The 12,041-nt window shown below is 37.0% G+C and overlaps 1 protein-coding gene across 3 annotated transcripts in view; it reads left to right on the forward strand.

The window, feature by feature from the left end:
* The window catches only part of LOC138064344 (A disintegrin and metalloproteinase with thrombospondin motifs 6-like), a 164,204-nt gene extending 152,743 nt beyond the window's left edge, over nt 1–11,461 (forward strand). For all 3 annotated transcript variants that reach the window (XM_068926397.1, XM_068926396.1, XM_068926395.1), the window contains 2 exons: nt 941–1,097; nt 7,997–11,461. In XM_068926397.1, the coding sequence (XP_068782498.1) occupies nt 941–1,097; nt 7,997–8,106 (267 nt within the window). In that variant the 3' untranslated portion in view covers nt 8,107–11,461. The remainder of the gene's footprint in view (nt 1–940; nt 1,098–7,996) is intronic.
* Nucleotides 11,462–12,041: the final 580 nt, after the last annotated feature.

Here is a 12,041-nt window from a genome sequence, read left to right on the forward strand (position 1 = left end):
AATGTTGCAAGGTTTTATTTTTAAAACACATTGAACTCAGCTGAGGAGCGTGATGGAAATATAAAGCCAATTATCATCTTAGTAAATGTACAAAAAGGTATGTAGCAGCTCTAAGAGCATTCAGAGACCTATAAAATTTTACACAAAATATGCTTAATTGCCAGATGGGGATCTGCATTGTTTCAGCACAGGCTGAATATATAGAAACAGTGTTTCTATACAAGCTATATGGATTTTCTCTCTTTCATGATGATTTAGCATCTAAAGTGTGATTAGTGGCTTGATATTAAATAATCATTTGATATTTCAGTTTCTAATTTTGATGAGTAATTTACCACTAATGGAAATACCTTAGCTTAACTAATCAAGGGACAGCTATCTGTGGTATTACAGTATATTTGACTTTTGATCCATCTTTTATTTTTTGCTAGTTGTCTCAAATTGATGCAAGCCTTGAAATCATTGTTTAGTTACGGAAATAAAAAATATTTTTGAAACTGCAAAGTATTTTTGTTTGAAAACTATTTTCCTTTTTCCTTAAAGAAAAAATTTTCTAGCAGATTTGAATTCTTCTTGTCTTTGGATTTTTTTTGTTTGTTCAAAGCTTAAGGATTTCCCTCTTGAAATCTTAAATTCAGACATGATACATAAAATAGTGTAAATTATAATCTCTTATTTCAAATCTGAGCTCATTCAGGGAGCTAATATTGCATTGTGTTTTATTTTCTTTGAAAGACAAGTACTTATATATACTGTCAAAAATGAAAAATTCAGAACTACTTTATGAAAAATACTTTTGTATTAACCAAGTGTCCTCAGATGCCTTTGCTGCTTTATATTTGTGCATGTGTACTGTCCGTGATTGTTCGCCTGTTATCTTGCTTTGTATTTAAGAATTCGATCCAAGTTGTTTTACTTTTTTTACCTGTCTTATTTTTAGTGTTCTGCGCAGTGTGGTCTTGGGCAACAGATGCGAACAGTACAGTGCCTCTCATATACCGGACAAGCATCCAGTGAGTGTCCAGAAACACTTAGACCTCCATCAATGCAACAGTGTGAAAGCAAATGTGACAGTACTCCCATTTCCAACACGGAGGGTAAGTTTGCCATCTTGATATAATGTATTCTGGAAAAAACAGAATTGCTTCAATTTATTAACAAAACATCACTTTATTAACAAAAGCCTATATTATATCACCTCCTAGACTGTGAATTAATTTTTTGCAATTATTTAGTAATGCAGTCTTCTCTAAAGACAGACAGCTGCTTCCTTAAAAAAAAAAAAAAGGGGGGGAACCCTATATTGCCTATATCATAGACAAAATGCTACCATTTTGTTTCATTAATTTTCCAATCTCTTTGTTGGTACAATATTTATTTTTGTGACAGAAGGGAGAGCATGATGTGCTTCTTATCCACTGAATTTATGCCCACTCCAACAACATACATAACGTATCACGGCAGAGGCAAAAATAGTTTATCACACGTTCTTTAAAGAATAAAATTAGATTGCACATTTAATGTTACAACAGTGCTACAGTTCTGTTCTTATACTTTAACTTATTTTTCAGCTTCTTCTGATTAACTTTGAATTTCCTGGATTTATAATGCCTGTATGGAAATAATTACAGTATTTTTTACATGATACAGCCTAATTTAATTAGACTGTTAACTAACTGCATTCTAAAATATTTTATTTTGAGAATGTATTAAATAGCATTGTCAAAATAAACTTATTGATGTTTTTGAAAGGCTCCAGTTCTGGAGTCGTGAATTCCCAAGGTAAGCCCATTGGGAAGTGAAGAAGAATTCTGTCTTCAGAGTAGAATTTGAGTGCTAGGCGGTTCAAACAAACAAACAAACAAACATGGGTCTCCTTACCGATCATAAAGTGTACCCAAAATTTAGAATAGTTGCTCACCAGATGAGTACATTCCATTTTGCCTCCTGAACAAAAACATTGCAGGCCAAAGGCAAATGAGGATTACCATAATTTTTTGGTACATGTGTATTAAGATTGCATAGCAATTACAGTTCTGTTAAAAATATTATTCGCTAAGATTTGAGTGCTTGACTTTGCAATGTCACTAATACTCCCTTAACATAACTTTTCTCTCTGCGGTGTGAAGTGCAGTATCTTATACATGGGTTCTCCAACCACTTTGGAGCTTAATAACCTATTTATATGGAACAAATACTCTATTTATATGCAAAAAAATGCAAATTTATGCTACGATTTTCCCTGATTTGGTGTTCATTTAATACCTTCTCTGTCCGTTCAGGTTCACAGCATAGGTTCAAAGTTGTTATGAAATGACATAAGGTGTTACTTCTGTCAAATGGAGATGTCTGTAATAAAATGGAGCATGCTAAAATCTTCCGAGAAATATACTAATGGTTCTCCACAAGCACTGTAATTCATTGCTTAGGAGTTTTAATTTTAAAAAGACACTTACCATCCCATGTTGTTATTTGAAATGCATCTTTGTAATAAAATTTTCCTTAGTTATTTTAATTCCCATCGTATGTTAGTGCTCTTAAGTAATCTTTAGGTGATGATTATCAGTGTAGGAAATTTTCTGCCCTTTAAAGCTCAAAGGCTAACTGTATTTTATTTCCAAACTTAGATGTTGTCTTTTTCCAAAGAGAGTAAGGTAATAAAGTAGTCTAAGCGGGCCTGGTTCAGTCTCAATCTCCTCTAAATTTCAGGATGAAATTTATCATGTCATTATTTATACTCATTAGATTAGTAATTCTTTAATATTATCAGGAAAATATGATGATCTCCTACAGATGTGGATACCGTCAGGGGTTTTCTGGGTGTAATCTATGGACGCTGGGTGGTCATGGGCTAGTTTAAAGTGGAACTGTGCAGAGTAACTATGAAAAGTGAGCTCGTTGGCATTAGTGTTTTCCAGGGGCCTACACCCTCACTGGAAAATTTTTGGGATCCACAAATTGAAAATGTTGAAAACCATTTACTGGCACAATATTCCAGATGGACTTCAGCTCTTTGGACTGCACTCATACATAACGAGTTGGCCAGGCATGAGCCATCAACTGACAGCCATGCAACCTCGTTAGCACAGTGCATTGCTTGAGCTAATAGGTCCTAGGAAAAAACAAGGGGAAAAAAAGATAGTACAATCTCTTCTAATAAATACAGGTCCCAGCAGTCACATTGCCACTTAGCACCACATTTTTGCTTTTGTCCAACACTGAAGATAGTTACTGGAGACCACTGATTATTTGTAAGCTATTAAGCACAGCTTACAAAGAAATGTGTTCTCAAAGTTAATTTAACAGTTTAAAATACACACACATCCTTTGAGAAGAACTTCACCACAGTCCATGAAGTATTAAAAGTGCTCTATTCCAAAATTAGACAAAAATTTTGTCTTTGAGGTATTTTTTAGATATTTTTGCAAATATCTAAATAAATATTTAATAAATGTTTTAGATATTTATTAAATATATATCCTAGTTTGTAAATATCTTATAGCTCCTGTTAAATACTCAATATAAGAAGTATAAACTGTGAGCATATGCAGATTAACGCATATGTATTGCACATTTTCTGCATATACTCTTGACCTGAAACAAAATCCTTTTAGACACAATAGGAGCTGTCATCTCTTCAATTAGAAGGTCAAATAACTCCGTCCTTGGAGTCTTCCTGACCAAATTGCTTGTGTTAGTAAAATGCTACCCTTTAAACAGGGAGGTGCATCTTTTGCAGCATACCAGAGGTGATGGAAAGCTTTTTAGATTTCAAGAACTAGGTAATCCTAAAGAGCACAACTGATCTCAGAGATTTATTATGTTAAAATCTATTCTTTTTTGAAAGAAGCACACTCAGTTGCTTGGACAATTCCAGTTTTATAAAGTTTCCTCCTCCCTCCCCCCCCCCCCCCATTTAAAATGATAATTTATCTCTAGGCAAGAAACGTTCGCGATTTGAGTATGTCCTGTTACGCACTTGCAAGTGCAGTTGATACAGTGCTGCTTCAGATACTTGTGTCTGGCAGCCTGGGCTAGGGATGTGTGTAGAAACCAGCTGACAGCAGCTAGTGCATGGGAAGGGGAAAGTGAGAGAAAATGAGTCCAGTCTCTGCAGAGGGTTTTAGGATTCCCCTCCTGTGTTTTGGGCTACGTGGGCCAAGACCCCTTGTTATCAGAAGTTTCTTTATTCAGTTGCAAGTGGACTTTGCTCTCAGTGGATCTTTTCTTACAGTCTGCTGAGTGGCATAATCACGTGTGAGGCTATTATTTTCTGTACTCATCTCTTTCTCTCACTGCCTCTTTTTGTCCATGTGACTTACCAGCACAGGAAGCACCATCCCTTTCTTCTGCAGCACCGTGCTGAACTTTGCTTGTGCTACCAGGCAAATCCTAGTAAGGACCTGCTGGCCACAGGATAGGTTACACAGTACTGAAGCAAGATCTGAGGTCTGTCCCTCTGTGTGTGTGTGTTCTGTGTTTCTGTGTCCCCCTCTGTGTCATGGGATGCTTCTGCACCTTTCTCGTGTGCGTTTGATCTGTGGCATACTGGAACATTCAGTGCTTCAAGGTATAGAGAGAACACTGCTGTATTTCTTTGTGGATGTATTTGTGAGAGGGGTATTCTGTGGCTAGGTGTGCGCACTTCTGTCTCTCCTCAGGTATGGGAGAACTGCCTACCTGAAGTGTCTGGGTGTCAGGGAAGGAGTCGGGCCTCTCCGAGGGATACATTGCAAAATATACGTGCTTAGACTCAGAGCCTTTGTCCGTGTGCCACCTAGGAGCACTGCCTTGCTCATCAGGCCCCACCGTGGGGCAAAAGAAACTTCAGCAGCGGGTTATGGGCTTGCGCCAAGGTCCAACTAGCTGAGGGGGTTCCCTTCCCACTCCACACCCCAGCAAGCCTCCTAGTTCCCTTCATTCACCGAACTCCAGCGTTCAGAAGTTCAGAAGTACTTTCTTGGGGAAAGTGTAGGTTGTTTACATGAAACAGCAAAGTCAAAATTCTGGGGATACAGAAATAGTAAAAGAAAGTTATGGTATATCTTGTCACATTTAACATCTGCTTTAGCTCTTTGTTTTCTGTGAAACAGAAAACTTCTGTTCATTCTGTCTTTATTAGAGATTGAGTATTGTAGATGAAGTTTTGACCGGCTGCCACTGATGAAGGTAGTATTACACTTGCTATTGGAAGAGAACTGCAGACAGCAAGTACCACAGGATTTGATATATTACTCAGACTGATTTTATTCTCCAAGTATATATGGCTGCTGCATCTAGGCTACTAAAGATACAGTTGAAACTTCACCTGAAACACAGTTTTATCGATGTCATTTCAGTTTTCCTTGTATTTTGTGTGGTATGTTGTTGCAGTCTCTTTAGCTGAAGGCACAGTGATGATCTGTGATTTTAATACTGTAATGTGATACTTAATATCATAGTATACTTGGATTTGGCCACAAAGTTCAGGAAAGGAGAAATTAATACATGTAGTTTATTGAAACTTATTAACAGTAGTTACTAGGAGTAGGAGTGGTTCTGCTAAACCTCTTCCGTTCAACCACAGTCCTATGAAGAATAAACTACTTCATCAGCCACCATATCTGTTTCGAAACTAATTTTTAAAACAGAAGTTATGGGCAACTTCCAGAGTGTTATATCTCACTGCTATCCTAATGGCATTGGCTGAACAGGGTCCAGTTATAGTCAATAGGAAGAAAAATGTAAAGAAAAGTGAAATGAGGATAATTTCAAATTTTACTTTTAGTAAAAATAAGTTGGTGGCTTTACCTGTATTTAACTAACTACAATGTCTGTGAGGTTTATTTTGAGGATTGAATGAGCTTTTACATCTCATCAAGATCAAGTGAACTTTTTTATTCCTCACATCATTTGTAATTCACTACTGGGTCTCCCATGTTCCCAGGCCTCACAAACACAAGGGCTTTAAACGTTTCTGGAAGATATTTGACCTTCTGGGAGATTTTTTTGAATTGAAACAGGGACCTTATGCAGTTGCTGATCGAGAAATGTATCTGTGCATTCAGTGTGTGTATTTCAGTCCACTGCCCCCAAGAGGTGCGTCTTTTTTCCTGACTTTCACTTCTGATTCTACGTTAAGATTAAAAAAAATAGGAGGCTAGTGAGTAAAAATGTTGAGTAGATGAAGAAAAAATTACTATGAAAGCGTTGTATTTGTGTTAATGAAATGAAAGCTTAAACCGCTTCATGCCTCTTCTCGTCCAGCTAAAAGCGTGCACATGGCCCTAATCAGAAATAGCATTCAGTACAGACCCTGAAGTTCAGCCCCACTGACGCTTTCCTAGGTTCAAATACTAAAAATTCTCACCTGCCCATAACTTGCTACTACAGTGTGCTTACACTATGAGCCCACTATCCGTAACTACCTGTTCTGGAGGAAAAATAGTATACTAGGAGATTATATGTAGAAAGAAGACAGATAGGAACAGCTGAATGATTGCACCTACTAATTGTGATTGTTTCACTATTACTTTTTGGTTTTTATACCTGTTTGGTGTGTCTGTCTGCTGTCTCTTTTGCATTTGGCTTACAGACATCTTGGAGTCGTGGACTGTTGTTCTGTCACGTCTTGGAGCAACAGGGCCTTGGCCTCCAGTCTTCTTCACTTCTAGATATTAGATCAATGCAAATATGACAGTGTTCAAAGTACTGCTAGTTCCTCTCCTTTTTATTCATGTTTTCTTTATAGCTGTTGTAATTTGAGAGAGATTGTAGGAGGAGACCAGTATCGAATGCAGTCTTGTAAGAGTAAAAACTTAAAGCATTCTTCTGAGACAAATTAATTTCTGGAAAATTAATTTGATTTTCTTCTTCCCACCTCATCATTTTGCAATTCAAACTTGTGGGTTTTGCTTTTTCTCCGTATACCTCTCTTCCATCTTCCTACACATGTAGCAAGGCTCCTTGCCAAAGTCCTATTTTAGTATCAGTCTGGAAGAAAATGTCCAAATGCTTTTACTGAAGAGGTAAATTCCCCTATCAAGCACCTATCAGAATAGTCACTCCAGTGCAAAGCAAATCTACAGTAGCTAAATCCGAGCTGTAGAACCCGATTCAGCTGTGAATTCCAACTCTATCAGAATAAGAACTGGACATGGACCAAACTGCTCCATTCCCTATTCCCACCTTGTTTCTTCAGAAAGGAAACCGAGCCAGAGGAGAATCACAGCGTACTCTAGCAGTGCTGCTGTAATGTTCACCCAAGAGTCACTTTAGATAAAACCTGTGTGGGATGGGAAAGAAGGAATCCTTTCTCCATGAGGCAGAACTCTTGTTCTCCCTTCCTGGGAGACTTACCTATCTGCCTATATGCAGTAAACTCAATGTAGGGAAAACACGAGTATGAAGGGAAAGAAAAAGCCTTTACATGACTATTACAGGCATAAAAATGGCTTTTCCTCCTGCATTAAAGAAAGTGTTAATGTGTGGAACCAAGCTTAAAGTAAAATTGCCCATGCAGTCAAGTCACTGAACTCACACTGTTGGTGCCTTTGTTTGTAACACTCTTTGTTTTCTCCATCCCTGTTAGCTGCAGTGCATATTCTATTTCAAGGAGTCTTACAAACACACAGGCATAGTACCAAATAGTGCGAATCATGTTAGATTTTGGATAACCTCTCACGGATGAATAAAATAACTCCTGAGAAAGAAGCTATAAAAGTATTATAAGAAAAATGACTCATATATCCTAGCTGTCTGAAGTGATCATTTATCCCAATAAATGGTAATTCTTTCAAGACAAAGTGGGCACACTTTTAAATGTCTGGGAGAGAAGCCCTGCAAACATTTTTATTGCTTTTTAAAATATATTGTATGTACTAAGCTGGACTAGAAAGAGTAGTTACAAAGAGGGCAAGGTGGACGGATAGAGCAGAAGCATGCAAACTCTCAATTTTTCTTTGTACTCTAATTTGTATTTCTGATTTTTTTTCTCTTTAATGCCCTCAATTATTAGAGTGCAAAGATGTGAACAAAGTGGCATATTGCCCACTGGTGCTGAAGTTCAAGTTCTGCAGTCGAGCATACTTCAGACAGATGTGCTGCAAGACCTGCCAAGGACACTGACCCACAGAAAGCACGAGAATGTGCCTTGTTATTATCGTTGTGGAAATGTGTCCATTGAAGAGAGCCACACAGCGGAATGAGATTGACGTCCTTGCAAACGCATTACCCTGTGGAAAACGTAACCACTGGTCAGCCCCAGCTGACAGGATTTCAATATTATTTTAACTTCTGTGAAGTGGGATTTATTCATCCAAAGTGCTGGACACAGTATGAGGAGGGCATGCCAAATTGGAAGGATCCACACAACACATATAGAATAGCTTACTGTGGAACGTTTGTGTTCTTTTGACTAAATTCAATAGTCTGTTTACCTCCTTGGACCATTAAAATAATTTTTATTATGGACTTAGCAATGACACTGAATCCATTTGTATTTAAAACTGTTTAAAATGTAGCTGTTATGACTTGGTCTACTATGGAAGTAAAGAAGAATCAAAAAAATGTTAAGTCATAGCTTAAAAATGTTAACTATTTTATCTCACGACACAGCACCACAATTTAAATTATAAAATGAGCTTGGAAATGTTATTTAAGGAGCAGAAATTTAAAAAATGTATTTTTCCTTCATTCCACCTAATTCCCGTTGGAGTAATCCATATTTCCTGAACACTGCTGTGAGCCATATATAAAGGTATACTAAACAGAACAACCATGAGGGACTTAGTTTTAAGAGGTGCAACAGTTATTGCAGTGGTGCATGAAATACAAGTGTGCTATGAAGTGAAATGAAATCTGTGTTGCAGGTTTATACAAGTGAACCTGAGACTTCCACTAAAAGGGAAAATATTTCTATATCATGGAGGAGGCAGACTCCAATAGCGGTGAAGACCGTATTGCCAAGTCTTTCACTACCACTGTGTATGAGTTGCCTTAAAAATTAACACTTTGACTCCAGCTCACTTTTGTTTACATCACTAGCCACAAAGAAGAAAGAGCTTTGTGGGCATCTAATTCTGTTTAACATGACTTTTGACTCTCCAACACAAGGACTTCAGCGCAAAAGATAAGCCTACTGCCTAACAGCAACAAGCCTTTGCAATATTTGCTAAAAGTTAAAATGGGTTCCAGATGTTCCCTTCTTTGATACTGTAGTGGAAGGGCATTTGTTTATAAGAACAAATATGTGAACGTGCAGTTCAGGAGACCACAACAGAGTGGGTTAGGATTACAACCAAAGAATAAAAGACTTGTGGAGATATCTAGGTTCTGTTCAAATAGGAGGTCAAAAGTGTGCCTGACCCAAGAGGCCTTTTGGACTGGCAGGAGGAAGGTACACTGGGATAGGTGAGGCTGGAATGAAGTCTGGCCACCTTGACCTAAATGACCAGGTATATATATAAAGCTAGGTCTTATATAAAGCTAGGGGCAGCTCTCAGTGTGAGACTGGAACAAACTCATGCCTCTGGATTTGTAGTTAGATGCCTTAACTGCTCTGCTGCCATACTCCACTTATTTCATATTACCATATTTTTTTAATATTCACCAAATACTTTGCATTTAAATGTGAAACCAAACTACTTAGACAGGTCCCATTCAAGAATCTAGCATAAAAAAGTTAAATGTCATGCTCCTCTTCCCCTTCACTTCTCAATAACAGACTCAACAAGGAGATAAGGAAAGTGGGTACTTGTTTATATTAATATATTGTACTTGAACACTTGCAGTTTGCAGCAGGTACTTGATGAATGTGCTTTTGTGTCCAACTACGCCTCCTTTGTTGTAGTGCAATTAAATTTATGTGAACAGTAACTTGTGTTAAAAATTCTAACTCAAATAGCACTTTCTTAAAAAAAAAAAGTACTCTTTTCAGTGAAAAAAGAATTTCAGAAGAAAACCATATGAGATTGAAGTGTTTCAGTGTATTTAACCAATAACAAGCCAAATGTGTTGCACACTATTTACTAATGTGAATTAACATGGAAAAATAAAAATTTTTAACAGGACTCATACTATGAACCCCCCCTCCCCCCAACATATTGACAATCTGTATGTGGGGTTTTGTGTAGCCCACATGTTCATCACCATCAAATTCCAGTCATCTGCTACCTCTTGCCAGTATTTTCAGTTCCTTACACTTGTGACCAGTGGAATTCATTTTCAGTTGACTTGCCTGTATTCATATATGCTAATCTGCTGCACTCATCACCATGTAACAACTCCTGTTGAAACTGACACCAATGGAATAAAAAAAAAAAAAGAGCAGTGTTTGGAGTTGCATATATGGATTAATGGCAGTATGTAGTCCTTCTCTGTTAAGTGGATTGCCTTGTGATATCCTTTTGGCAAAACACCTTGGTGCTAGCATGTCCTGGTTAGGTCAAAAATATGATAAAAGGGAAAGGGATTGCTATGGCATCCTCTAAGCAAGAGGCCTCGTTGTATCAGGGTCTGTTTTTCTCCAGGGCATAATTGTGTTTATCAGCTAATGTGTCTTTTCAGCTAATAAGGAAAGGGTTTTTTTTATGTATTCAAAAGAAAACTCTTTTTTTTACCTCACATAGGACATTAAAATTGTAAGGAGTGTTTCCAAAGACACATTTTGCTCTCTTTACTGGTGCTAGAACACTAGGGAGTCCGATGTTTACTCTGCAACGTAACAGCACTGAGGTTGGAATTTAAAGAACTCCCTGGAGCAACATTGAATTGTATTGTTAAAGGGAACAAAACACAGAATGTATTTGGATTTACAAACTAAGCAACACTTCAGACTAAGACCTAAAAATGAAACCTAATTCAAAGAAAAATAATTGGTTTCCACAGCACAGTTCATTGCTGCTGCTACACTGTAGCCATCTATATAATCTAAGCTAAATAGTGTTATATTCCTAAATAGTGACAATAGGACTATTTGTATAGGCTATAAAAATGACAGGCCTAGAATCAAATAGTAGAATACTAAAAGCACAGATCAGTCTGGTGCCGGTACTTCCACTGAGCAATACTACCAGCTGAAGAAGATCAAAACGGAAAGGAAAATCTACAGATTAACCCCTCAAGGTATATACACCCCAAAATAGTCCACTTTGTTAGGAACTTTATAATGGAGTGAATGTCACATAGATAACCTTAATAATACAGACTGAAATTACCTTTGTATTATTGTGATTAGTTGCTTATTATTTTATACTCAGTATTAATGTGGTACACTGTTACTTTATTATTATTATTTTTTTGCTTTTGTAAATTATATTCTAATTTATTGTCATGTTTCTTAACACTTGTTCTACATGCATTCTCCTGCTTGTAATGAAAACAAAAATATTGTAACACTTGATGCAGTGAAATTCCACACCAGGCACAGATTTGTTTTAACATAGATAATTTAGTAAAATAAAACTGCAGCTTTTAAGAATGATTCCCATGGTACAGTTGTCTCCCTGACTAACAATTGCTAGAATTCTGTATACTTACGTTTGCTTTATCAGATGCATCAAAATATATATGTTTTCTTTCAAGTAACATCTGTAGGTTATGCCAGAATTCTGTCCTTGGCAGCAGCAATGCTTGTCATGTGTAAGGACAGAGTAAGGAGAGAGAATAGTCAAGAACATGATCATGTGCATTATTAGATAATATTTTAGCCTAAGCGATAGATGCCAAAGTAGATCAAGAGTGAAGCTAATACAACAAAATATCCTGTGCTTCTTGGAATGATTTCACTACCAGACAGATAATAATAAAATGTTCTTCTTGCATTGAGCTTTTAAGGTTTTATCTGAAGTTTATCTAAAGCTATAATGTTATTAAATATAAAGAGCAAAGTCATTCCAGAAGACTTGATGTTTAGGTCACTGTTGCTGAGAGATTCTTTCATACCTGATACAGTAAAAATATCCTGCTTTGAAATCTCTGATCTAGTTCTATGAGATATTTCCTGTTTCTCTGCTTTCTCTGGAGTAACAGTTAAAATCTCCTGTTTTAATGAAAATAATCTC

This window comes from Struthio camelus, chromosome W (genome assembly GCF_040807025.1).
Source record: "Struthio camelus isolate bStrCam1 chromosome W, bStrCam1.hap1, whole genome shotgun sequence".
NCBI lineage: Eukaryota > Metazoa > Chordata > Aves > Struthioniformes > Struthionidae > Struthio > Struthio camelus.